This window comes from Anser cygnoides, chromosome 3 (assembly GCF_040182565.1).
Source record: "Anser cygnoides isolate HZ-2024a breed goose chromosome 3, Taihu_goose_T2T_genome, whole genome shotgun sequence".
Taxonomy (NCBI): Eukaryota; Metazoa; Chordata; class Aves; order Anseriformes; family Anatidae; genus Anser; species Anser cygnoides.
Window position 1 is genome coordinate 68,934,814 of NC_089875.1, and position 27,627 is coordinate 68,962,440.

Sequence of the window (27,627 nt, forward strand, 5' to 3'; positions counted from 1 at the left end):
TTATGACGTGACAGATGAATTGGTAAATTACACTTACGAAACATTAATAGTAGTAGTTACTGTTAATAGGTCTGACTATTTTTATAGAATCACAGAATGGTTTGGGTTGGAAGGGACCTTAAAGCCCACCCAGTCCCAACTCCCTGCCATGGGCAGGGACACTTCCCACCAGACCAGGTTGCCCAAAGCCCCATCCAGCCTGGCCTTGAGCACCTCCAGGGATGGGGCATCCACAGCTTCTCTGGGCATCCTGTGCCAGGGCCTCGCCACCCTCTAAGTGAAGAATTTCTTCCTAATATCTAATCTAAATCTCACCTCTTCTAGTTTAAAGACATTACTCCTTGTCCTGTCTCCACACTCACTGACAGAGTCCCTCCCCAGCTTTCCTGTAGGCACTGTAAGGCCTCTATAAGGTCTCCCTGGAGCCTTCTCTTCTCCAGGCTGAACAACCCCATCTCCCTCAGCCTTCTTCTAGTCTTGCTGCTTAACTGCACTGTAAGGATATGTTTTATATGCTTGGTCTTATGCTGCACATATTCTCATTTAACAGGTTTGCCCGTGTGCCCAGAGCTGACCCGAGAGCACATTCCTAAAACCAGGGATGTGGGTCACTTCTTGTCTGTTACTGGGACTGTCATACGTACCAGTCTGGTGAAAGTCCTGGAGTTTGAACGGAGTTACATCTGCGATAAGTGCAAGCACGTGTTTGTCGTCAAGGCTGACTTTGAGCAGTACTATGCCTTCTGTCGGCCATCAGCCTGCCTGAATGAAGAAGGCTGCAACTCAACCAAGTTCACCTGCCTCTCCGGAACAACCTCTTCTCCCACCAGCTGCAGAGACTATCAGGAAATCAAAATCCAGGAACAGGTGAAAAAAAAAGATGGAGAAAAGGGGGGAGGGTGTTATGGTGTAGATGTCTAGATGTAAATTGGATCTGCAAATGTCTTCTTCCTTCAGCCAACAGTTGCATCACCAATTACTGGAGATGTGCTCCTCACAGAATTTGCATTTGCCTCTGAGTGAGGCCTCAAGTCCAGTTAAGGTGGAGGAGGAGTAACAATCGGGCCTCTTTTTACAGTAGCACATAACTCAGACAAAACAAGCACAAGGAAACTACACTGTATAAAAACTGAGAAGAAGTAGGGTATATTGTAGCCAGTGTTTCTATGTTTGTTTATACTTTCGGTGTCTTTGTCATAAATCCTTTTTAAGATCTCCTCAGTTGTTTCAGGGGGTTGGTTTTGTAAGTTAAGAAGGTAGTGGTGCCAGTCTGTGTGCTGCATGTATGAAAACTGAAGTTTACGAAACAGAAATCATGCACCTCAAAGTTCAGAATAGCAAAAAAGTAAGGGAATCAAACTATTTATAGGAAATAAGCCCTGTGTTGCATGATTATTTCTGACATAGTTTCTGCTACATTCGTTTTACTGTGTGGCACAAAGATCCCTGTGATGGGAAAGGAGCTTGGGCCTATTAAACCCTGTAGAGTTAAACCAAAAATGAAAGGAGCTTGGGCTTATTAAACACCATAGAGTTAAACCAAGAATGAGCTTCACTCGTGTTTCCTACTCAGCACTGCAAGTAAGAGTGCGTGTGCCACCAGTGCTGACAGTGATGTGAACTGCCCGTGGCCATTTAGATAATACACAAGGGTGAATTAACCTTCCCAGCCACTAGAGAATGAATAAATCTGGAGTTCTAGTTTGTATGATCCTGTGCTGCATAATGAAAACCTACTTATGATTCTTGCTCTTGCACAGTGGATATTTTAACAACTGTTGCAAGCTTTAACTGTAAATGGAAAGATTTCTGGTTGGAAATAGACTGTGACAAGATTGCATAGACTTTGCCCTGGAGAAAAGAAAAAGAATTGCAACAGTCAGTGGCACGTTTGTCAATAGACATTCACCCGGTTGTGTGCGATTTTAATCCTTGACAATTAAATCTCAATCTGTCAAATTTTGGCTATGTACAAGAAAAATACAGAGAATAACCTTTCAGTATGTAGTTCAATGAAGGGTTATCTAACCCATGGACATGCTTTATTACCCAAAGTAAACTTTGCTTACTGAAGAAGTGTCTGAAAATAACTCAAATTATAACAACAGCAACAAAAAATCATTTATTTCAAATGACATCTCTGAGTGAGCTTTTCAGCAAGATACTGAAATCACACAGCACCTGCCAGGATTGAGCATCTTCAGCTAATTTAATACCCAGATCCGTTTCCATTAACATCAGCATTAAATTATTAAGCTCTTGACAGCAGTGGCTTGTTTACTGTGTAAGCTCTGTGAGAAAAAGCAAGCACTGACCTCACTTCCAGGAAGGGATAACAGGTCCTTAAGCCAGAGCAACAATAAATGGTTTTTGAACGGTGTTTTCTGAAGTGCTCTTCCTTCCTGTCTCCTAGGTCCAACGACTGTCTGTTGGAAGCATCCCGCGTTGCATGGTGGTTGTTCTGGAAGACGACTTAGTGGACAGTTGCAAGTCTGGTGAGGATACAGCATATATCACATATATTTGTACCATAAATGTTTTTACTCTTCATTTGAGATGAATCTCTGCCGAGGGGTCTGTCAGTGCCGAGGGTCTGTTTAATGAGATATGTTTACCTGCCACGCTGTTTCAGCTCTGAAGTGAGCACGGCAGTCAAAGATCAGTCTAGAAAATGTTGTACATCCACACGTTACATCGTGATTGTTGGACAGATCAGTTTGAATAAGTAATCCGTTGCGATGTACAGAAAGTGTATGAAGTCTTGTCAGCGTAAGAACATCAATCCTCTGGTGATCTCACACTGCACGTGAGTGTGGTGTCCTTCTGTGGCTCTGAAAGCTGTGTAACCTGACCTCCTGTCTGAGGAGTGCTGCGGGTGGAAAGAGCTACTTGGCTTACTATAGGAAGCTAACTGGCGGGAGGATGAATAAGAATGGACTAAAAATTCTCAAACAGTTGCATCCCTACAAGAAACTCAGTGCTCGTTACTGGTTGCACTGCCTCAGAAGAGCACAGTGGCCAGCATTTTCATGAAGGATACTGGAATTCTTCATAAAAGTTATCAGAAGTCAGATAAGCTTTGGCTAAATTTTTGTTTAGTAAACCTGATTGAAAGAAGAGATTTCACAGTTTACCATGAATTTGTCTTTTCTAGAAGAGGAAACATAGATAGGTATAACTAAGAGTTCACCTACCTTAAAGAGAGAGAGATGCACATAGCAACTTCCTACCACAGCCATAAGCAAGCTAGGTGATGTTTGTTTCAGACTTCAAACTGCAGGAGGATTGTTTTTTGTTGCTGTTTTTTGTTTAAAAAAAAAATCAGTAACTGTAACACAGGATTTAAATTGCACTTTTATCCATCACAGCTGACACATCTGCATGTCTCAGGTCAGATGTTATTTTACTAATTTTTGTCGTTACCCCCAGGAGATGACATCACAGTGTATGGAGTGGTAATGCAGAGGTGGAAACCTTTCCACCAGGACGCACGCTGTGACTTGGAGCTTGTTCTGAAAGCCAACTACGTTAAAGTAAATAATGAGCAGCTAGCAGGGGTTATAACTGATGAAGAAGTCCGCAAGGAATTTGAAGACTTCTGGGAAAAGCATAGGAACGATCCCTTAGCAGGTTAGTAGTTGACAGCTTTAAAATAAGATACGTGATTGGAAATTGATGAAATCAGGAGTGAACGTACAGCGACTGAACACATACTTATTTCCCTATATATTTCCACTACCAACTCCTCCAAAAATACATTTTTTTTCCAGTAGAAGAATATAAAATACTTACTTTAATGAAAAAATAGTATCAAACATCTTGCATTGATTTTCCTTCTTTTGAGAAGTGTTTTCTGGAACGTATATTAACAAGAAATGAGAAGTAATATAAAGAAAAAAAAAAAGTAACATGCTTTATAATCAAGAAAGAAAAAGTATACCCCTTAGAAGAAATAGTGTAGACCAGATATGCCTTTAGCCAACATAGCTGTTGACTCTGGGGCTAAAGATCTGTCCCATTGTCTCTGCATCCCCAGTTAAGCTCTGAATCTTTGCCACAGAGCTCAGTATATACTGCCTTGATTCTAACTCTTAGATGCCTGGCTCTGTGATTTAGGTGTTGCAGAACCTCATATCATATATGGAGAGAGCTTCCCAGTTCTTGGGGGCTTCCATCAGCCAGAGCGTTCAGCATGCTTGATCCTAAACTTACCACGGTCTTCAGTCAGCCATCTAACAGTTACCAGGAGCCGTGTCTGGAACTCTGTCCCTCTCCAGAATCAAGCGTCTCCTCCTGAACCACAAGGAATCTCAATGGACTTTTTAGGGTCTGTGTCATTGAACTGTCTCAGAACAGCACTCTGTCTTTTAAAACCCTGGAAAGGTCTTAGTCTTTCCTCTTAAAAGGCAAATGGGAGGAAAAGCAGGTAGCAATGTTGCGCGTATTAGCTTCAAAATCAGAGAGCTCACATAAGAAATTAGAGATCTTATCAATGACAAAGATTCTTCAGAACCGCATTTCCTGGAAAGCAGTTTAATTGCTAGCCACCTGCTGTTTGGAAAGAGAACGTTTCTTATCACCCTGTTCTGAAAATGTTCAGAAAGTAATTCAGGATCCACTTTAAAGGCCCCAATTAATTTTTCATTCTCGGGACAGTTTTCGGAAGCCTGCAGGGAGCAATGTGGTTTTATGCAATATTACCCATTCAAAATAAATGGACATGAAGTGGCTACAAGCAAATTGGGATGGAAATTAGAAGAACCCTGGCCACCCAAGATGTTCCTTCCAGGCTGTTTCTCTGAAGTAGAGTCCTCTCTGGGGAGGGCAGAGATCAAGCCTAACTAATGAGTCTAAGGAATAGGCCATTCCACAACAGGATGTACGTGCACGTTTACTGTTTTTCAAGAGATTATGGTAGTTACTGCACTTCTTGTCAGTCAGTTCCTGATTCTGTGTGCTAGGTGTGTTCTGAGAAGGTCTACCATGGCAGGCCTCCAAGAGAAGTTAAGTGACCTTACTTTTTCTGGATAGTATCTAGGAGGAAGCACAAGTGCTGAGCTGCTCAGCATTGACAAGGCAAACGAATCGGAAGTCAAACAGAGGCAACTGTGGAGTTAAATCCCAAGTTACGCTGTGGCTGACCAAAGTTTTGAAATTTTCATTTTTGAACACAGATGTGTTAATTCCCTCAAAAGACCCCCAAAAGAGACACATATGCCCCAACTCATCTGTTATGTGCCTACATATTTTGCCAGTACTATGTATTTCCAGGCAAATTTAAAATATTATGTTAAGAACTCAAAATTGGTTACTTTGTTCTATGCCCTAGCAATGAAAGTAATGTATGGCATTAAGCCTGTGATCCCTGTGCTGTTAGTATCAGGCTTTCAAAGGACAGAATTAATTCTGTTACACATCCTTCCAAGCCAATGAAATTATCGTAGCAGACTCTTTTGCTGGAAAGAGACTATGGAAGGGAGGAGGAGAAGGGGGAACACACAGAAGGGTTGAAGGAGAAGTAGAGTCAAGACGATGAGGGGAAAAAAGTCCATGGGAAAGCAAGTTTTACTCTTAGGGCAGTGCTGAATGCCACTTTTTTGCTCCTGTTCTAGGGAGGAATGAAATTTTGGCTAGCTTATGCCCTCAAGTGTTTGGATTGTACCTGGTGAAGTTGGCTGTAGCCATGGTGCTTGCTGGTGGTGTGCAGAGGATCGATGCTACTGGAACTCGAATCAGAGGTTAGTATTGTTTCTGATAGTATCTGACCCTTGTCTAACAGTTGTTCCCATTCCTGTCTTCACCCCACCCCCCAAAATCAAGCCAGTAAGGTTTCAGAAGCATAATAATCTCATTTTCGTGACTGAAAGTAATTTTTGATTAATGCTGAGTATTCTTCCAGAATCTCAGACAAATTAAGTGGGTGTCTAGGCTTCCTCTTTTTATTTTAGCTTTTCCCAAATAAAATCCGGTAAAAACATGTGTTCAGGATTCCATTAGGTAGAATATTAACAGCAATTGTTATAGATCAAACATAAACTCACTTTTTATTGTATAAGTGACATTTTAAAATGATTTCTGGTAGAATATTCCCAGCAGTATTTGGCATCAAAGGATGGAATATTAATGTTTCCTTAATAAGGATCACTATAGTACATTGAAAGGAAAATTTAAAGGATTCAATTTACTTCCTAATGCCAGACTTTTCCATATGTGATTGTCAGCACTTCTCACTTAGATCTGTTACTGTAAGTTATCCCCCTGCTGATTCTCCTTCTGTTGTTATTAGATGGCAAATATGCCATGTGCCAGGTGGTACACAGGTCATAATCTATGTAGGTCATAATAATTCTAAAGTAATACGTGCGTATGTACAAATACAGGATTTTCTTCATGCTCCAGCAGCTAAATAAGTTATAGACTTTGTATCTGAATTGAAGTTGTATTCATGTTTTCCAAATGACAGTCTCACTGAGTATCCAAATTATTTACCTGTGTTGTTTTGAAATTTCTAAATTGTGTAACTGTTGTCGATATAACAACATCAGTTAAGAAAAACAAACTGATGATTTTATTAGACCATTTTGCAGTAATTTAAGTAACTGAATAGTGGAATCGTAACTGCGCCCTCACATTCAAGAGTGAGCTGAATCTGAGAAATGAGTATTCTCAAATGTAAGAACTCACGTTACGGAAAGTTTTTAAATGTTTTTAATTTAATTCATTATAAATATTTGATTTGGGTGCAGCAATATGACCGTATGCTTTAATAAACAATAATTCATCACACCCAGTAAATAGTGCAGTGTTATATGGAATTACACCTTATGATGTACGTGTAGTGCTAAATGTGAGGCGAAAAATTAAAAGCATTTTTGAATTCAGAGCATGTTGTGTATATCTTTCTCTGTATATGTACCGTGTACTCCTATGTCAACGTTTTCCTCCAAGGTGAATCGCATCTTTTGTTGGTTGGAGACCCAGGTACAGGGAAATCTCAGTTTCTCAAGTATGCAGTAAAGATTACACCCCGGTCTGTGCTCACTGCAGGAATTGGATCTACAAGTGCAGGTATGTGCTTCTTTGGTTGGAACTCTTTATAATATACTTCAGTGAAAAAAGGGCATAGAAGCCTTTTACGTACAGGAACAAGAACTGGATTTCAGGTTGTGTGAGCACAGTTTAAGCAAGAACTGATGTGGAGATGTGGAGGCTTGACATGACTGCAGAAGGGCAGTCCTGCCCCTTCTGTATCAGTGGAGCAGTGTGATGAGCTTCTAACAGGGAACCGTACAAGCCCCACCCAGAGGTACCTCTCACTGATTTGCTGTCAGAGGATGATCTGGACCTGTATTTTTAGTGTTCTTCCCTGCTGTGACAATTATGACATCCTTCCAGAGCTCACACTGTGTGATGGGCTAGAATCGTTTGGTTTCTCCTGAACATACATTCTCCTCTCTTCTGTTCTTTTCCGTATTCCGGCTGGGTGCCAGTTTGACTTCTGCTTATTTTCTGGAAGGGCAACCCTGTGTTGAGGAATTATTTCTGCCTCATAAAGATGGTTTCAGAGAGAAAGCTTCCCTCCCTCCCTGCCCCCCCCCCCCCCCCCCCCCCCCCCCCCCAAAAAAAAAACACAACCAACCAACCAAAAAAAAACTACCACCAAAAAAACCTTTTAAGTATGTCCCAGCTGGCTCTGAATGCTGGGTATCTTTACAAACTCTTCTGGGGACAATATGCAAGCTCAGATTACTTCTGCAAATTACTTCATTTGCGCAAATGACTGTGTTGGTAGTACATTCAAAATCGTGAAATAATTAAGGACAAAAACTGAAGGGTCTCAGTTAGTATGTGCAGCGTGGATGCTTCTCAGATAGTGCAGCTGTTCATTTTATGTCTGGGAAACAGCATTGTTTATACATGGGAAAAACAGAGAATAAATCTTTACCAGTTCTACAGCTATGTGTACTGGGTCCTCTGGCTGTGGAAATGCAACAGCTACTTCAGTGGTAGTGGCATGTAACACTGAACATACACACTCCTGTGTGCGGGGAACTTGCTATGCCTCTGGTTTTCCACTCAGACTGTTCACAGATACATCTGGAGAGAAACCAGAGAGAACGTTTTGGCTCAGCATGCCCTTATCCCTACCTTTTGTTGGGTGTTAAGAACTGAGAACAGGCTGGATAATTAAAAATTTGCCAGGGAGCTGGCAGTGACCTGGAGTGAAATTCTGCCGTGAGTTTCAATGTGATCTTGCCCACTTTTTATTGGGAGTAATTTTGTGTCAGCTGCTTTGGGCCTCTAATGTTGCCATTGCCTTCTTCACCATGTTTCCCACCTCACCTTCATTTTCTCTGTAATCTGGTTTACAATTCCATCGTCACAGCTGCATTCAAAGATGTTTCCCTGAAAACCAACATTGCAGGTTACAAACTTACTGTGGTATATGTGCCATGTAATCAGCTTAATGATGTGTAGAGATTGAGCTTCATCTTGTGAAAGGATCGTTTTGGGTCTTTAGATCATCTACATTCCACTTAAATATTCTTTATATTTTAAAATAGCACTCTCTTTCTTTCGTCTTCCTGAAATCTTACAGCAAGTGTGCCGAATTTCTACCTTGAGATTCTTAAAGACCCTCATCATAAGTGAAACTTGAATCCCTAGCAAGAAATCTTATTAACCCTAGTTTAACTTCAGAATACCTTTCCACGATTAGAACTGCTGGACTAAAGCATTAATCTCTAGCCCAAGAATTTGGGTGCAGCTTGAATTATTTTCTTTGCCCTCCCTTACAAGGAGCGTCTTATTTGTGAATATGTTTGGAGCTGTACCTAACACTGAATTTGTCAACTTGCTGTTCATGCAGAAGCTCCAAGTGATGCGTTTTGAGAACTATGAAATTGTTTTACATCCCATCTGCATGCTTCAGATTACCAATTTATTCTTTCTCCTGAGAGGAAACTCCTAATGGACATTTCTCCCTAAAAGTAAAAAGACTAAATCCATAAGTTCCAGTTTCAACTAGTTCCTTAGATTATATAAAAAGTAGTCTGGATTGCAGTTTAACTACTTACTCTAGGATTACAGTAGCCATATACTAAAAGATGCACTTGTACATTGGTAATACCTTGGAGAAGTGCTAAAAGCTGTCTTATATTTGGATTTTTCTCTCTGAGAAATTTGTCAATAACTTATCTGCAAACCGTGGTTTGCATCTTTTGTATTAACGCATCTTTTACCCTTTGCCCATCTGGTACTCTTTTAGGACACTAGCAATTTGTCAGCTGTGGAATCGGAATTCTGCTTCCAAAACTGTCTACTCTTTTTCCTCGTAGGCATTTAATGGTACCAGGATAGTGTGTTAGATAATTAACGTTGTTCTTGTTTTGCCTAAATTCCCTTTCTTTCCCACTCTGTCTTAGGAATCATCTGCTTTTAGACCCATTATGACATTATGATCCCTTTTTTCTTTAAGTGAATCAGTCAGTATTTGAGGAGTTTCATCTTTTTTACTTCACTGACAGGCTTAGATTGACTGCTTGCTGCAGATAGCCTTTACAAGGGCCTGGGATCCATTCTGTGTTGTGGGTAAAACCAGAACTTTTCTTCCAGTCTCTAGATAGCATGCTGAGTTTACTTGCTTTATGAGGTTGCCTTTGTTGCTAACACGTAGTAGAGGTTTTCTGTTGAGAGTTCTCTGCATGTTTCTTACTTTTATGAGGAACCAGGCTTCGTTCTTCCTACATCTCTTTTGTTAAAGTTGTCAGCCACAAGGCGAAAACAAGTTCAGCAACTCAATGGCAAAAAATTCTTTGACCACAATAGGACTTTCTGATTTCTAAATAAAAGATGGGAACCATCCGTCCTGCAGGTTCAGTCTACACAGTGCTCATTTTTTGCAAAGGCCTGGTTCATTCTTCCCACTTCTTGTCTGAGAATGACAGGTAGGCATTCACATACCTCTAATTTTTAGAAATTGATACATAGTTTTCCAGAAAGAAAGAGACTTACTGAAGTTTAACAAAATCCCTCTGTGGGTTCCCACTTTACTACTGAGTTCAACCAACTGTCCCTGTAGCAGTAGTGCTGCTTGTGTATATTTGGATGAGATAATCACTGATAAGAAAATATTTCCTTTTCCCCTGGAGTTTGAGAAGTGCAGCAATCATTTGAGTGGTGTGTTTGATTCCATAGGGACTGGAACTAACACATGCCTGCTGCTGGTGGGTCTGGAGGCATCCAGGCCAGAGTCATCCTGACACTTTCTGGTGCGTATCTGGCTGTAGAGATTTGTGCAAAGTTTTGTTCAGTGTTGTGTCCCTCTACAGATGGACTGCGTAAAGAATTTTGTGAACTGTGCTCAGAACAGCTTGTCTAAAAATCTGGGAGACTATAAGCTGTTTCTCCTACTCTCCAGTCCTGTACAATATGCCTTCCTGAGCTGTAAGAAATGCAGCCTTCTGGCCTCTCCTCTTAGAGTCTCTACAGAGCCCTGAGAGTACTGCGCTTTTGCTGACACTTTGCAAAGTTTAACATTGTCCTTATCGATGCCAACAGCATTTTGCTACTGTATTATTTTTCTCCTCATTGAAAGTAACTAACTCAAGGGTGAACAGCCATTTTTTCATTTTCATAGTAAGCCTCTCTCTGCTGCACAGGCTTCAGATGCTAACCATTGTCTCTTTTCTGATCTACTAGAAACCAGTTCTATGTCTGATGTGAGCCCTCCAGCTCTGGTTATGATAGAGTACGTCAGTATCCTGAGATATGCAGGACACTGAAACTAGGGACATTTTTCCCTCTTTGTAGATCCCAAAATTGTTTCTGGGTATTCCTTAGTAGATCCAGGTCATTCTTAATCAATACAGATCAAGGCAGTGCTGGGGAACATGCTAAACAACCTAGCACTGGGGGCAATAGCATAGCAGTGCTTGGATCCATACCATGGCCCTGATCAGGTTATTAATTGAGATGCAGCCTTTAGGCTAGTCTTTTCGGATCTTTACTTCTGCCACAGGATTCTTCACTGTCTTTGCGAATATTCATAATTGTAGATGAACTTGTAGTATTTTCTGTCAGCATTTAACTCAAAAATACTTTCCTGATAGTATGACTTTACTGGCTGTTTCCTAAGCAGTTTGGCTTCAAGTTGAGAAGGCCTTAACTCCCTAAGAAGTCTGCTAAACTTATTGAAGGAATGAATTTTGAAGTTCTGATCAAAGCTCCTAGAGATATGCCACGTCTCTAGTAATGTCTCATCTCTTGGAGATCCATAAATTCCCTTAATTTCCTCTCACTAATGCTGTTCCAAGATGGCCTTGCCCTGAGACTTATCTTGACTACATGCAACAGATTATTTAGCCAAGTAGGTATCTGTCTTCACAAATTTCAGTTGGTTCACACATCTGTATCTGAACACCTCTAGTTAGGATGGACAGGAAATAATGCAGGAGGGAACATCTTTGTCATGCTGGCTGGAGGCTTCAGTTCTTACACAGTTCTGGCATAATATATTCAGGCAGGCCTTCCTAAGAATATTTCCTCCTGCTATCGAAATGGCAGGCATTTCATTCAGCTGATTTTTGTTACATGTCTTCAGGATTCCCTTTGCTGTACCACAAAGCACTGAGTTACTGCAGTGTTGGTACACCACGCTTTCCTGGAGAGACAGGACAAGCTGGAGGACCCTTCATGTGGAAAGGCAGGCCTCACTATCATCCTGTGGCCCAAGGGGTTTTTGGAGGAAAACCCATGAACTCCTTAAAAGTTCCTGACATTTCAGCCAGTTCTTAAAGTTGCTGTTAACACATAGCTGTTGTATAGCCCTTCTGCAGCACAAAGACCCCCTGCCTCTGATTATCTGCTGGAGGCCAGTCACATCACTTACACTACGGACAATGAGTACCCCACCATGCCTCCAAAACAGCATTACCAAAATTTGGAAATGTTGAAGCGTGTCTTCCTTCCACCCCACCTTTGCTTCCTAGGGGCCTTCACGTTCTAGGTTCTAGCTACAAACTTTGGTTTTAACTTGAACATAGCCTCCCTAATGACTCCAGCTGGTTCCTTTCTCTTACACATTCTTCCTTGCTAAGACTAAAAAATCAAGAAAAACCATCTCCACCTGTTTTCTGCAGCCCACGTCTAACCTCACACATGATGAGACCAGCTCTTAAGAAGCAGAACTTCAACTAGAAACATAAATAGAAACGGCAAAGCCTGGCACGAGCAGTCCCCACACACACAGCCTGTCCTTGTAGGTAGCTGCACTAACCTTGTGGGTAGATGTTTTGTCTTCCCTGTTGGCCCTGAGCAGAGCCCTCCAGCTAGCAACAATAGCAATGCATCTTCTCCAGACCAAACTTCTGTGGCTCTCACCAAAACAAGAGAATCTGGCCCAGCAAGCTTGCAGTCCACTGTATGTGTTATGGTTAAGAGGCAGGGTAGTTAAGCAAGTGAAAGATCTCCTGCAGTTGCCCAGACAGAGATCAAGATGTAGGAACTTTGCTCTTTTTCTGTCTCTTGTAAATGAGGATTTGACTGGAGTTCACAAGCATGTATTTTTTTTTTCCTTCTTTTTCCTTCCCTACCACCAGTTTCAGATGGCAGTGAGCAATCTTTGTATAGATGCAACTGGGCTAGCCTCCAGTCAGAGCTGACTTCTGGAAAATCAGCAGTTGAGGCCCTAAAAAGAAAAATACCGGATTGTGAGATTGGTCTTTTTGACATGGTGACTTGCATCTCGGGAGCACAAACTGTTTGACAGACTGTACACTAAGTTACTGTGGTTATTGTAGCCATGTTCTGAGGTACTGCAGTCTTGAAGATCATAAATAAGAGTTGGTGTTTTCAGTGGAGTTCGTAGAGCTGCTGGAGAGGTTACATTTCACCAGTCTCTGGTATAATGGAGCTGGAGTCTTTTTGCCCCCTTCAAACGCAGCATGTCATAGCAATTCTGATTGGAGGTGATTCATGAATAAATCACAATGACTGTAAGGTGAGGAGACGAGGTTTTTTTCAAGCTAGACATAGAAAAACAACCTTGTTTTTCATCAGTAATGGTGCTTTGTCCGATCCAAGAGGCATGAATAAAGGGCATGAAAAACCCCTGATGAGCATTATGGCAGTCTTCTAATAGAATTTAGGTTGGATATTAGGAGAAATTGCTTTACTGAATGGGTTGTGCAGCATTGGAACAGGCTGCCCAGGGAAGTGGCTGAGTCACCATCCCTGGAGGTCTTCAGGAAACATGTAGATGTAGAACTCAGTGGTATGGTTTAGTGGTGGACTTTACGACTAGGTTAAAGGTTGGACTAGATGATCTTGGAGGTCTTTTCCAACCTGAATGATTCTATGATTCTACAGCTCTATGAATTGAGTCTACCTATCCATCTGCAGTAAAAACACGGTGAGATGCCTCACTAGTCCTGTTAACAGAATCTGTAGCATTTCCTTGCACCTTGATGGCCTCTGCAAGATGAGGTTTGTTGGAAGGGGAGCTTGCCTTTGGCACTGAAATTGTACTGCTATGCTGTCAGCACTAGCTGTCTACGTTAGTTATACAGCCCTGCTGCCAGGCCAAAGACAAGTCTTTATAAAGATGCTTTATAGTCACTGTATCTCTTAATACTGCTAACTTTTGTGCTGTGATGTTGCCTGATGATGAGACCTGAAGCCTTTGGAATACTGGAATTTGCTTTCTCAAATTCCTTCTCTCTGAGCTGTGATTTTTGCCAGGAGACAAGATGGTCAGAATACAACTTGTATGGACTTCTAAGATCTGGACAAGCTTGTAGATGACCTGCGAAGCATCCAGTCTTTCAAAGAGCATAGAAAGAATTCCGCTCCCAAAGATCATGAGGTCCTCTCATAGTGGGTATAGCTGTTCTTTTGCAGTTGTCACCTAGGACAGTATGGTCATTCTCCTTCCAGTAGCTGGCGGGTCAGCTACGCACATAGTATGTCTCATCAGGTAAGGTGGTGCCGTAGTCTGTTTCAGCATCACGCCATCTGGTCTAGCTGGAAGTTTATTGCACCCCTGAGTTCACCTGTGCAGTTGGCCTTTTCTTCTGCTAAACAGAACAATAAATCTTCTCTTTCTCGTTTCTTGGACTTAATTGGCTTGCTGGGTGATGTACTTTGGCTGACTGTATGTTGCAGTGGATTCTGCAATGGCAATAATATGGTTTGTTTCCATCACTTTGTAGCACATGCTTCTAAGAAGTGTTTGTGCTACTTGTGGATGGATTCTAGTTATAGCTTGTACTTGATCATGCTTTCATGTGAATCATCAGCAGGTACAAGTATTTGAAATAGTATTACGATAGCTTTAGCTCAAGTCAGACTTCATTAGCTTGCCACCCTTTCAACAGATGACTAAGTTATTTATATGTTTACATTTAAGAGATAACTTAAGCAGTTTTATAAATAGAACAATAAAGGCGCTTGACAATCTCAAAAAGTCACTGGAGACCTTGTTATGATTTTTTTTAAAAAAAAGACCTTTTTAAAATGTTCACATAATTTCACAGAATCTATAATTTCATAGTATCAAGAATGTTGCCCAAAGCCCCATCCAGCCTGGCCTTGAATACCTCCAGGGACTGGGGCATCCACAGCTTCTCTGGGCAACCTGTGCCAGGGCCTCACCACCACTGAAGAATTTCTTCCTAACATCTAATCTAAATCAACCTTCTTTTAGTTTAAAGCCACTCCTCCTTGTCCTGCCACCACGCTCCCTGACAAAGAGTCCTTCCCCAGCTTTCCTGTAGGCCCCCCTTTAGGCACTGGAAGGCCACTATCTCCGTCCTTGGAGCCCTCTCTTCTCCAGGCTGAACAACCCCAGCTTCCTCAGCCTGTCTTTGTAGGAGACATGCTCTGGATCTTTGATCACCTTTGTGGCCCTCTTCTAGACTCATTCTAATACACCCACGTCCTTCTTGTTCTGGGGGCCCCAGATCTGAACGCCGCACTCCAAGTGGGGGCTCATGAAACCAGAGCAGACGGGGAGAATCCCTTCCCTTGCCTTGCTGGCCATGCTACTTTTTGATTTCAACCCTGAAGTTGAAACAACTGCTGGTTTTGGACACCAGTTTTTTGAGTTGTCATACAAATATCAGTGTTAACATTTGGTGATTGTTAAAATGTGTGGTAATGTAATCAAAATATGATTGCTAATCATATTTTTAAACAATGAGAGAGACTTTCAAGAGCACACTTTAGACTTAAGGTTCCAAAGGCTTTCAGTACAACTTGGTCATTTGGCTACCATATGTTCTGCTGAGTTCCCACATAAGAGAGGAACAGGTGCATGTACATTCACATCAGGTCCTTCCTTTGCAATTTAAAAATATACAATATAAATGAAGACAATTTCACTAATGATTTGGAAAGACAGAAATACTAACTGCTTGGGACGTCTTCATCCCTATTAGGGAATGGTGGAAGTGAAGAGAAAGTACTCTATTTTTATTCAAGGCTGTGCAGTCAAGTCATCATGAAATGTACTTTTTTTTTTAAGGGCCTGGAACCTACAGTGGTTCACAGTTTGGGCAGTTACCAGTAACTAGCAGAACAATGTTCTTGTAATCTGACATGACAGATTACAATTTTAAATGCATATCTAGTCACAGTAAACATATAAGGCTGACAAGGATTGGAAGGAACAACTGAATTGTTAGTGTCATAACAGTGTCTTAAGTTTTTACAATTTACTGCCTCATTCTTGTTATCTTCAAAGATGCCTCAGGTAATAGGGAACATCTCACTACAAGCCCTTCAGGGCAGGCCATGAGTTCTCGAGTATGCAGTGCCTGTGCCTGCCACAGCAGAGTTTGAATCTTCATTTTATACCAGTGCATAGTGTTGCCTTAAAGGGCAGAGAGAAAACTCAAGTGTTTTAAATTCCAGATGTTTCAGAAAACTGAAAGAAAACATCTAAACTCCTTATCAGCTGAAAAGGCTACAAGAATATAGCATACTTGAAAAATCACTGTATGAACCAGCATTGTACATAACAATATTGCAGAAGTACAGTTCGGAGGGTTACTTATGCTATTCCTTTTGACACTTAAATTTTCTAATAATTGCTTTAATCTTTCCACCCAATTGTGCACAGCTGACTGTGGAAAAAAAAAGTTGTTTGCTGAAATACCCACCTAAATCCACATAAAACACTGTCCTTAACAAACCAGTCTAACTAGCAGCAAGAGATTAAAAAAGAAAAAAAAATCCTAAAATCTGAGATAGCAGATGGTAAATTTCAAACTGCATGCTTTAAGTAACAAGTATGTGCTTTGAAATGAAAAAAACCAACTTGCACCTAAAATTATACTGTGCTGTCTGCTTTCACAGAAAGAGGACTTTTTTTTTTTTAAGAGCACTTTTTTCTTTGCACTTCATCTAATGACAGCTTTGTTCTTCAGCTGCTATTAAAGGGCACTTTATATTTGGCAATCTGGATATCACAGATGAGGACACTGCATTATTGCTTCATTTTGCCTGAATATTTTAACTTTCAGTTTTTTAGCTTTCAACAGTGCTAACGAAGTAAAGGGGGAAGGGGGAAGAATACGTATACTTTAATCAGGTTTGGGTTAGACCAAACAGAATACCACATTAGAGGAAAAAAGCAATTACTTAAAAATAGTTGTATTTATATTCCACAATTTGCTCAAATACTGTGTTTTTTTATAAACTTTCTACAGGATGTTTTAAAACAAGTTCTTCACATTGCTCGTCAACTATGTACTTATGGAATTTGAGGGAAATAGTTCTGGTTGTTTTTACAGTTTAACACATGTACAGTACCAAAATGATGGTGGTTAGTCACATGCAGTCCATATGAGATTCTAACATAACATTTAATGAGTTTTCTGATGTTGACCACCCCTTTGATGCTGAAGGTAACGCATCTGTAGAAAGCAGGGACTGTAGATTTGGGTTACTGCTCTCTGCATCTTCCAGTTTTTCAGTGTTGTCCTCCCAATTAATGTGGAATCTTGTGACTCGGGGATTTGATGCCAAAATATTCCTTTGAAGCTGGGTGGGAAGAAAAGGTATGAATTATGTAGTATACATATCAAACTGGACTTCACGTGCATATGGATTTCTTTCCTTTTACTCCTGTAGCTGTGTACATCTAAAATAACTTTAAAAAGTAATCCATGTGATTGTGAATCTATAGCTATTACATATGGATCAGAAATATGCTTACAGGAACACACCACTAGTTCATTTACTTTAATATCCTATTCAGCAGAACAAAAACATCCTCTCTAGAAAGCAGTTAACTGTCCTATGCATTCAAGACTATACTAGAACTTTGCAAGTAAAGTGCAAGGGTTTTACCTTAGCCAGCACTTCATAAAGCAAATGACTATCCCCAGAGCAATTTTGCAAGCTACAGGAGTTCATAAAATTCTGCATCAATTTCATGGTGCTAGCAACAATTCTACCATTTCCCTCAACTGTCTGTCCTTATGTAAGATTAAAACGTTTCCTTATATTAAATGATTATGCTTTAGGTTCATTTTACTATCTGAATTTTAATTTGTCTACTTCAAATATCAAAATGAAAACATTACTTTGATTTGGCAGTTGGCATGCCTAGACACGAGTCATGTATTTTATTCTTCAGACTGACCATCATTTTCCTTGAAATGAGTGTTACATCCGCTTATGTGTGTGGCAAAAAAGAAGATGCTCATTTTTTCTGAAGTTGTCACCATTTCACAATAATGCACAGTTAACTCTGGAGGATGGCAAATTATTGCTACTGGCCACTTGTCATGAAAGTTGAGACTGGTCACAGGAAAGGTCTGCCTCAGTAGAAATGCTGATTTCATTCCCCGAGGAAGTGTGCCCTCATTAAATATTTTCCCACCCCTTACGCAAACTAAAAATCTAACAAGATCACTTTTTTGAGCCTAGTAGGTCTGTTTCCCGTCAATTACAATTAAACATTTAATAACCTTATATTCTGCTTGCACATTCTGCTCCGAAGTCAAATTAAGAACTTCTTGTACAAACACATTATCACTGTTGCTGTTCTTTTTCATAGAAGCAGTTTATATAAAAACAAAACAGAATTATGACAAGTAGTTCTAGGCGTTCTAAATTCAACTGCGTAAAGAAAGTTAACATTTTGGCACTCACACCAAAAATAACAAGATAGAGTTCAACAACATAAGAAAAAAAGAAAGGAACAGATTATAATTCTAAGAGTCCTCAAAAGTTAAACATAATTTTGAATTTTGAGAACATACTAAGCATCTGACTCCTGAAAATTAAGTTAGGCATAGTAAAAATAGCAACTTTAAAAAAACAATTTATATATCAATTCAGTTTAGTTACATTTGAAGATTAGTTTCAGGGACTATGGGGATCATCTCTGTACTAGTCATTACAGTACAAGTATTATTCCACTCAGTTCTTCATGTATCTAGTTATATAATTCATGCAAACTTGAGAAATAACCAATTTTTACCATCATAAAACTCTGGAAGATGAGCATGTACACATACTTCTCATAAAGAGAACACCCCAAATCCACAAGACCTTCCATGAAAGCAAACCAGGATGCTGTATGGAAGCTTGTTGGTTTGTCCAGGAGTCTCCCTGCATGCACTGTTTCACAGGATTTTGACTGACTAGTTTTTGTTGTTTAATTCATCTTTCTCCTCAGAAAGATTTGGAACCTAATACTTTATTTCATGTCTCCTTTTAGCTCTACACCTGGTTCATTTTTTTATTTTTATTTTTTTTACCATAAGAGGTGTATGTCTTTAAACTTTAAATACAAACTTCCGCGATCAAGTTGTCCATTGACTGGATCCAGTCGTCTGGCCTGCTCTAACAAGGCTTCCCATCTTCTCTCCTTTGATGGAGAAGTTGTTCTTCACTTTCTGTTTTGCACGAACTTTCTTAAAAACCCCTTTGTATCAAAGGTATGCTTATACATGACTAGAACAGGAGGTGCCTTACCTTAGAAAAGTCTGGCTTTACTGGTGGATTCTCTCTCAGTTCTGTTTCAGTATATTCATTGTTTACATAGTAGCCGACTCTAATAAATTCTTGACCTCGATAAGTGCACGTAATTAGCACAACTGTTACACCTACTGCATCTGCATCTGGAATAAGCCCTGGGTTAGGTGCATCAGCCTAAACATGAAAGGGAAAGATTGATTAAAATAAAATCGATACCACATACCTATCTGGCAGAGGAATCTTAAATAGCTTGTCCTAGCAGCTGTGAGTAGTGACTATATGCAAATTTGAAAGGTTAACCAGAAAACATACCTGCTTTAACCAGAAAACATACCTGCTTTTACAGAAACATCATCCCTGAATTTAGGACACCATCTTCTAAAGGCTGAATTACTTAGAACACGGTAATATTGTGTGCTGACATCTCTCCTGGGCAATCAGACAGCTTTGATCCCAAACTGCTTTTAAATACATGATTAGCTGAACAAGTGTGCCAACACCTCTCCAGTTCTATGGTGCCGCTGTTCTCCAGCCCCTCGTAGTAATTGAGTAAAACTTTTCATACCTCCTTGGTTGAATTGATCTGTATGTTTTTAACAAGACTAAACCTTTAAAAATACAGACTAATTTAGACTTCAGCAAGAAGAGCAGGGACAGGCTGCAGTGACATTTGAGCTGTCTAGGAAAGGAATAAACCACTCTGTCTCTTGTCTGCTGCCATGTGCCTGTATTTCTTAAAATGCATGCAATTAAATGCATCATCACTGAGAGACATTTGACATTTTCAGCCAGTATGCAATCCTAATTAATAGGAAACTCTTACGATCTTCCTTATCTCCTTACTTACTGTGGCACTGCAATTATTAATAATCAATAGAATTTGCCTCACAAAACGTGGCTCACATCAGTCTCTTATAACATTTTATAACTCAACATTTGTTGATGAAACACGATGCCTCATTCTGCTCTCAAAGTAGAAGCGATCTAAACATCAATGAAACAGCCTCATATTTACAACTTTGCATGAAAAAAATGAAGCCGATAAACACCTTTGATCTGAGCATAAATTAGTATTAGCAATAGAGTGGTTCAGATTTATTGAATCCTGTCTTAGGACAGAGTGAATGGGATTAATTCTCGCTGTCCCTCTTATCCCTGTTTTTCTCCAGTATTAATATGCTCTAGCACTATAAAATTCAGGAGCTAGTAGTCATGCATCATTGACTTCTGCTCCTTGCTACTTCAATTCTGAGCCTTCAAACCACTCTAGCTTTTTATAAGAAGCTGTAGGCACTTCGCAGAACTATTAAGTGAATCAGACCTCTCAGGTCTGATATATACCGGGGGGGGGGGGGGGGGGGGGGGGGGCGGGGGGAAGCAACCAGGGAATCAGGTAGAACACTCCTTCCTCCAGCCCTGAAGGGAAGAGAAAATGACCAAATAGCTTCGCAGCTTGTACAAAGGAATGGAAAATATGGCCAAGGAACCGGAGAAGTATAGAAGCTCCAAGAAAATACAAGAACTGCCAATACATGAAATCACTATTTCAGATCAGCAGTCTTGTTCTAACAGTGCCCAGGGCTATGTGATTACTTAAAATTCCAGTGGGCAGTTAGAGTAATATTTTGCAGAAGGACATCCTTCCATTTAACTCCCTGTGAAACACAGCTCACACCCTAATGTGGGATTTTAGCTCTCCCAGGCTTCTTCCACTGTCATTTCATGTCCTGTATTATGCTATGATACAGCTGTGAACCTGCAGAAATCCTCTGTTTTAATCCTACTTAGCTGTTGAGCAGCAAAGACATTGAGCATGGTTTCAAAAAAAATTTCTTTTCTCAGAATTTTAACTTGCTGTCTTAGATGTAAAACCTCCTGATTCCCCAGGAAACTGGTGAACGTGCACAGGTTAGGGGGGGAAGAGAGGACATTGATATGACCAAGCGATAAGCGAGGAGTTGCAAACATACTTTGCAAACATATAACATGGTAGGCAAAAAGAGACAGCAGAATTAACTTCTGCGTAAACACCACCATCTTCGTATGCCAAAATTACTTACGGAATTTATGAAAACAATGTATACGTTGTTTGAATTATCTTGCTTTTCTACATAACACACATATACACATATAGCTATTACTGCAGAGTAGCTAAATTAGTGTAAGGTCATATCCCCACTCAAAAATAGTAAATTATTTATGTGCCTATATTCTCAAAAAGAAGCTCCTGAGAATTTATTACAAATCCCCAAGAGCACAGAGAAAAAGAATCAGGTTTCATTACTTATATATTGGTGTTTAGATCCAAATAGGCCAGGATGTAGGACTTTAATACTGAAATCTTTAAAAACAAGAATAATAAAAAGAAGATTATTGTGCAAGTCTGATAAGCACAACGCTTTTCCATCTTTCTGTACATAAGGCTGACTTCCCAACCTGATGCGCAGCCTTTTTCACAGAGATAGTTGTATCTTCCTCAGAATTTTATCTGTGTGGCACTCCATTTTATTTGCTGTTTCAGCCATTTCCATAGAAAGAAAGTTCTACAGCATAATACTAACTGAAAGTTTTATACATCTCTACAAGAAGTTCTTCTGCATGTTCCCTGGTGAACACGGTATCTTTTCTTTCCATTATACACCTCCTGCAGTTCTGCACTTTGCCCCACCCTGGCATTCCCCTGCTAATTCCCTCCACCTGCCAGGCAGTTTCAGTTTGGCAAATAAAGTAGCTTTAGCTGTCAGCAAAGGGTTATTACAGCACTTTGGTTTTTGGTAGTCTCTTACACAAGTGTTACCCAGGTCCTACCCTCACTTGAAATCCAGGGCTTTTGAAGTTTAATGTACTTAGACCAACAGCACATCCATAAGAAATAACAAGGATGGTTTATTATAATGCAGTAAGAGTACTCAATCTAAGCAAAATCTCTACATACCTACTCCTAATTTAGCTGCAATGTCATCTGTAACTATGAAATAATGGATACGAGTCCATCCTGCAGAAACTGCAAGCCTAGTGAATTTCATTTTCAAGGTCTTCTGTATCACACAACCAAAACATGCTTTTTGAGGCACCTGCCTTCTGCTCCTTCCCATTACTATCAGCAATGAATCTTTGTAACTAGATTGAGAATAGTGCGTCATTTAGAGATGTAAATGCCAGCTGGTATCTCTGGATCTACTGCTACAAGGTAGCCCATTTTAAGGGTAATAGAGGATCACCTAGTTCTGACCAATTAATGCTACAAGATCAAATTGCTCGATAACGGAAGTACTGTTAATAAATGATGCATTTGTTATATATCTGCTTCATTTTTAGCATGGGAAAAATTAAGCCCAACTCCAAAAGCAGAGTGAAATATTTCAAACCCGATTTGAACATGTGGTTAATAAACATAACCTCCAGCCTGACCTTATGCCTTTAGCCTGTCCTGTGAGGAAAGAAAGGAAGTTTTATTCAAAAGTTTCAAATGTTTTCTGAACCTTTTAAACACTTGGGACTTACAGTAATAATTAGGTTGCCTAACAAACTTTGGTATCATTTTAAAAAGAGTTATATTAACTCTGATAAGTAAGAAAATGTATTCATTGGAGTTCTTCTTTTTGAAGAAAACGCTCATACTTCAGTATGTATTTACCATTAATTAGTTGAGTGAATTTATAGTGTTTGGGAAAGTAGCAAGGTTATAAACAAAAAGCTGTTCTCATTTTCCATCTGATTTTTCTGTGGATGGATTTTGCTCTCAGTTTACAAGACAAACAGAGGAAAAAAGTGAGCTAAATCAGAGTTTTGATCAAAAATAATTTCCATAAAGATTTAGGCAAGTTTAGTTTAGTTTTCCCCCCTCTCATTGATCTAACCAGAAAAGAATATTAAGCCATCTTCGTGCCCCTCTTTCCCTGTTTTCCTTCCCTCAAGTATTCCTTCTTAGTAACTTGTGGCTTTAACAGCAGTGTATTACAGGATTGCCACATGCTCCAGAGTTTCTGGGACAGTCTTTATCTAGCCACTCGCGTCCCAAATGTCTGCTATCTACAACTGGAATTCTGTCTTATTTTACAAATTGCTGTACTGTGTTGTGACTTAACATGCATAGCCAAACATCGTGGCTGAACATTTATCCTGCCAAACAGAAATGAACTCTTGACTACTCTGACAGAGGTTCACAATGAATTTGTTGGCCTTCTTCTGTAGATGTTGTCTACATTAACCTAGTGCCCTGATTGTCTGAAACTGTCACCGATGGCCATAGAGTTAAGCCTGATGATGCCAGCATAAGCCAGGTAACTGACAGTCCCAGTTAGGGAGTGGTCCGGAATAGATTTATAAACTAGACTTGTCAAAATTATCAGTAGCTACAGGAGCCATGCTTATATCACTCTCTCTAATTATTGATAGCACAAGTGAAAATATTACCATGGAAATACCAGGGGCAAAAAGAGAAAAAACAACTAATGAAAAGTAAGGTGTATCATACATGAAGAGCTGACTGAAATTTCTTCTAGCTTAGCATTATTTTTTAAGTGCCTCTTTGTATGATACAGTCATCATTAAACATCAGATTAGCACAGCTCTTTTAGGAACAGTTAACTGAAGCTTACCTGAAATACAAACATGTGTCTGCCCGCAGGAACAGGTCCTACTAAAACAGAGTCTAACACTTGGTCATACTCTTCACTTTCAGCTGAACCCACATAAATTATTTTCCATTCCAAATCTGCAGTAAAACAAAAATAAAACAAAACAAAAAATGTTGTTTATCATTACAGTAAAGTATCTTTCACTCTTGACTGTATAGAGTTTTGCTTAACCTAGAATTGCTTCTTTGGCAACTAGCGTAAAGGGATAGGGACCAACCTTCACTGGGGAGATTTACTGATGCTTGCCCCAGTCCTCATGATCTGGATCATCCCACTGTCTTTCTCTATTCAGTCAATACTGCAGGATTCCCTCTATTTTCATAGCCACAATTTTCGAATTTCACACAGAGGACATGGCCATTTACTTGTTGGCAGCTGTGTTCAGAATTCCCTTGGTCTGTCTCCAGAGCCCTATGGGATGGGATGATGCCTATATAGCCCTATTCAGCAGGGCACACCTTGAATATTGACTCAACTCCTCCTCAAAAGTTCCCACCTTCCACATATATACTTCACAGCTGTTACACCAATCACATAAAACAGTTAATTGAATATTGAAATCCATTGAGTAAGCACCAGCCACACAAACTTTGTGCCTCCATTCTTTCACGTGTGTCAGTTGTAACATGAGAAGTACATAAAATCTTAATAGCATGAATAGATCGAATTCTCATTGATGATATTGGCATTAGAATTTTATCCTGGAATAGGATCACAGGGGGGAACAGCAAACAACCACAAACCCACACACAAAATGTAGGATTTTGCTTCTTAAAATGATGCACCAAAATCAAATTTTGTACAACTGATATGCATTTTTTTCTAACACACCCTCACCACCACAGATGCTTGAAAGATGAAGCTGCAAATTAGCATTCATTAGTTCTTCCTGGGCAAGCTTTTCACTTTAACTTTTTGATTTAAAAACACATGCATAACCACATCCATATAAAACTAACCTTAGAATAGAGATTATTGTTTTTAAAAAAGAGGAAAAGAAAAGAAGGTCATCATTACGGAATACTGTAACTAAAGTTACTGTTTGTTTGGGTAATTAAACTGTTGCTTAAAACAGTGCCTTAAAATTGATATATTTCAATTTTTTTCCTTACGAGCAATGCCCTGATTGTGTATGCAAAAGCACTACCCTGTAGACTATTACATTTATGTTTTTAGTATTCTCTGCAAAATTTGAAGGACTACTTTAGGGTTTCTTGATGCAGGACAGGAACTTAAGCAAAGGAAGAACTAGCACGTTAACAAAACTTGGCTGCTTTAGGATTGCAGTTGTTTTTCCTCATTAATGAAATCTTATGTTCAACATGAATGCAGGTTTTGGGGTTCTAAGTAGCACAAATTAACAGGGCCCAGGAAGTGGTTTTATTCCTTGTACAGCACAGCACAACTGGCCAGTTTCCGTATCAGAGGTCTTACCTTGTAAGCACCTAGTGCTAGCTCCTGCGGGTACTGCAGGCTGCTTGTCCAGGTCAATTAATGACCGCTTTTGTCCTATCTGTCCAAGGCACCACGTACAAGCACTGAGGACTTTTAGGCTAGATGACTTAAGATTATCACACCATCACATGCTATCATTCCAGGAGAACAACATGAAACTCATTCTAAACCAGCAGTACTTAATACTGAAATACAGACTTATAAAAATATACACTTAATAGGTTGTTCTGATGCTGTTTAAGGAATTCTGATGCAGAATGATAACTTTAAAGGAGTGTGTGGGGGGGCTAAACTAGGGAAATTCAAGACCGATGGTACACAGGACTGGCTGAAAACAGAACAGACTATCAGCATGCAAAGGCTAAGGGAATGGTAGCAATTTTTTCATCTAGCAAGGCCACTTAATCTTATTTGTAAGTGCGAAGGATAGCCTCGTGCCAGGCCCTGCTAAGGGCACTGCGCGGCACAGGAGGGGTCTGATGGTGTAGCTTAAATAAGCCCAGGCTGGCAGGAGGGAGGGAGGCACAGCCAGCGGCCTCCCGACGGGCGCAGCCGCCCGAACACAGCTCGGGCCGGCAGGCCGGTCACTCTTACCCAGGCGGCGCAGCAAGCTCCCGGCAGAGGCCTGGAGGAAGCCCCAGACGCCGGCCGGGATTTGCTCCAAGCTCCCGCCAGCCCCGCACGGCGGCGGCCCCGCCGCCCCCTTCCCCCCTCAGGCAGCCGGGGCCGGGCCTCGCCCCGCGCCCGCCGCCGTTCGAAACTCCCGCCCGGGGGGCGACGCGCGGCCTCTCGGGGCGGCTGGGCCCGGCCTGCCGGCGGGCGGCGCTGCGGAGCCCCGCCGAGCCGAGCCGAGCCGAGCCGAGGGCGGTTCGCGGCCCGCCCAGCGGAGGGAAGGCGGGAGCCCGGTGCCGGTGGCGGCGCGGGGAGCGCGGCCGGGGGCTGCCCCCCCCCCCCCCCCCGGAGCCGGGCCGGGCCCCCCGCGGGGCGCTGGGCAGGAGGGCGCCGCCGGGGCCGCCCCCCCCCCTCCGGCGGCGGCCGGTAACTTTGGAGCGACTTCCAAAAATAGGGGTGCCGCCGACCCCCCCCGACCCCCCCCCCGCACCCCCGAGCCCCGGGGCGCCCCGCGGCCAGCCCGCCCCGCCTCCCCGCCGCTCATCCCATTTTTTTTTTATCCAAGTATCAAAATTGAGCGTGAGGCCACCCGCCGCCCGCTCCCCAGCGCTCTCGACGCCTCGGGTGACGCCCGGGCGGCGCGGGGCCGGCCCGGCAGCGGCTCGGACCCCCGAGGGGGCTCAGGGGGTGCGGGGCCGCCCAGCCCCGCCGCCCCCCCGGCGCCCGCCGCCCGCCCCGCGCCGCCCCCCCGCTCCCCGCACAGGCACACAAAGCTGGCAACATGGCTACCTCCACTCAAACAAGTTCCTCGCAACTTGCAGCCGGCCTCGGCGGCCTCGGGCGGCCCCGGCGCGGCGGCCAGGGGCGGGCTGAGCCCGCAACTTTGCCCGTTGGGCTCGGCCGCGGCGGCCGGAGGGGGCCCGGCCGCCGGGGAGCGCATCCCCCGGGCCGGGCTCGGCGCTGCGGCTCGGCAGGAGCCGTGCGGCTGGGGACGCAGGGCCTGGGCGAAGTTGAAGCCTGGGAAGCCCCGCAGCTGCCGGCCCGGGGGCACGAAACCCGCGTCGGGGAGAGAGCTACTCACCTTCCGACAGGTCCTCTATGCACTCAAATGTGATTTCGAACTGGAAAGGGTTGTAGAAAGGAGAAGGGTTGTCCAACACCACTACATTGTTCACCTGAACCTTTGCCATATTTTGAAAAAAAGAACACACAAACAATAGGCAGAGCGTGTCAGCGCCGCGCCACAAAGTCCAGCGTGTCGGGGCTCCGCCGCGCACCGAGCCCGGCGCCCCCGTCCGCGCGAGGCTGCAGAGCCGCGACTTGAGGAAACTTTTTCTTCCCCCCCCCGCTTTTATTTACACCGGGAGCACTCCACACTGTTCGCAGCTTTCCTATTCCACTAAACTACAGCCCATTCTGCCCTGCTCGCCGCCAGCGCCCGCCCCGATTGGCCGCACGCTGGGCTAGGGCCCTCCTCCCCGCGCCCGGCCGCCGAGCGGCACCAAGATGGGCTCCGCCGCTCCCGACCGGCCCCGCGCCGCTCCCCGCGGCGCCCCCGCCCGGCCAGCGGCCGCAACCGCCCGCCGCCGGCCTGCCAACCGCCCAGCCGGGCGGGGCCGGGCCGGGCACAGCCGTGCCGGGCGGAGCCGAGCCCCGCCGAGCCGAGCCGAGCCGGGCGGAGCCGAGCCGCGCCGAGCCCCGCCGGACCCCCGCGGGCGGCCCCCGCCCGCCTCGCTCACGGGCATCCGCCGTGTGCTGCGGGCTTGGGTCGTGCGCGTGTGGTTTTGTGCTCTTCAAGGGTTCAGTCTGTTCGGTGGGTTTTGGTTATGGTCCCCAAGGTGTTCAGGCGTTGGGTCCCGGGGGCTCCACAGTGGGTTCACCCACAAGCGGCTGACCCCGCCGCAGCACGGTGCCGGGGCATCAGCGTCGC

At 42.5% G+C, this 27,627-nt stretch overlaps 2 protein-coding genes across 7 annotated transcripts in view; one reads left to right on the forward strand and one right to left on the reverse strand.

Moving 5' to 3' along the window:
* The window catches only part of MCM9 (minichromosome maintenance 9 homologous recombination repair factor), a 62,743-nt gene that overhangs the window by 4,185 nt on the left and 30,931 nt on the right, over window positions 1–27,627 (forward strand). For 3 of the 6 annotated variants that reach the window (XM_048065545.2, XM_066994362.1, XM_048065546.2), the window contains exons 2-6: window positions 551–867; window positions 2,414–2,495; window positions 3,430–3,630; window positions 5,613–5,738; window positions 6,949–7,068. In XM_048065545.2, coding sequence (XP_047921502.2) covers window positions 551–867; window positions 2,414–2,495; window positions 3,430–3,630; window positions 5,613–5,738; window positions 6,949–7,068 — 846 coding nt within the window. Of the gene's footprint in view, window positions 1–550; window positions 868–2,413; window positions 2,496–3,429; window positions 3,631–5,612; window positions 5,739–6,948; window positions 7,069–12,599; window positions 16,403–18,730; window positions 19,170–19,336; window positions 20,312–27,627 lie in introns of those variants that run through there. The other 3 variants (XM_066994364.1, XM_066994363.1, XM_048065548.2) reach the window with 3 other exon arrangements.
* Window positions 16,562–27,221, reverse strand: ASF1A (anti-silencing function 1A histone chaperone). Its single transcript, XM_066994376.1, has 4 exons — window positions 26,779–27,221; window positions 23,592–23,707; window positions 18,988–19,164; window positions 16,562–17,043 (listed from the first exon to the last, which is right to left on the reverse strand). Exons 1-4 carry the CDS (start codon window positions 26,885–26,887, stop codon window positions 16,831–16,833), a joined length of 615 nt encoding a protein of 204 aa, XP_066850477.1. The 5' UTR covers window positions 26,888–27,221; the 3' UTR covers window positions 16,562–16,830.

What these genes read in the sequence shown, in the direction of transcription:
- ASF1A (XM_066994376.1), bottom strand. Translation starts at nt 26,887, where the DNA reads ATGGCAAAGGTTCAGGTGAACAATGTAGTGGTGTTGGACAACCCTTCT. An exon ending in CATAGAGGACCTGTCGGAAG is followed by an intron (nt 23,708 to 26,778) that starts GTGAGTAGCTCT and finishes GTTTTACTGCAG; the next exon opens with ATTTGGAATGGAAAATAATT. An exon ending in TAAAGCCAGACTTTTCTAAG is followed by an intron (nt 17,044 to 18,987) that starts GTAAGGCACCTC and finishes CTTCCCACCCAG; the next exon opens with CTTCAAAGGAATATTTTGGC.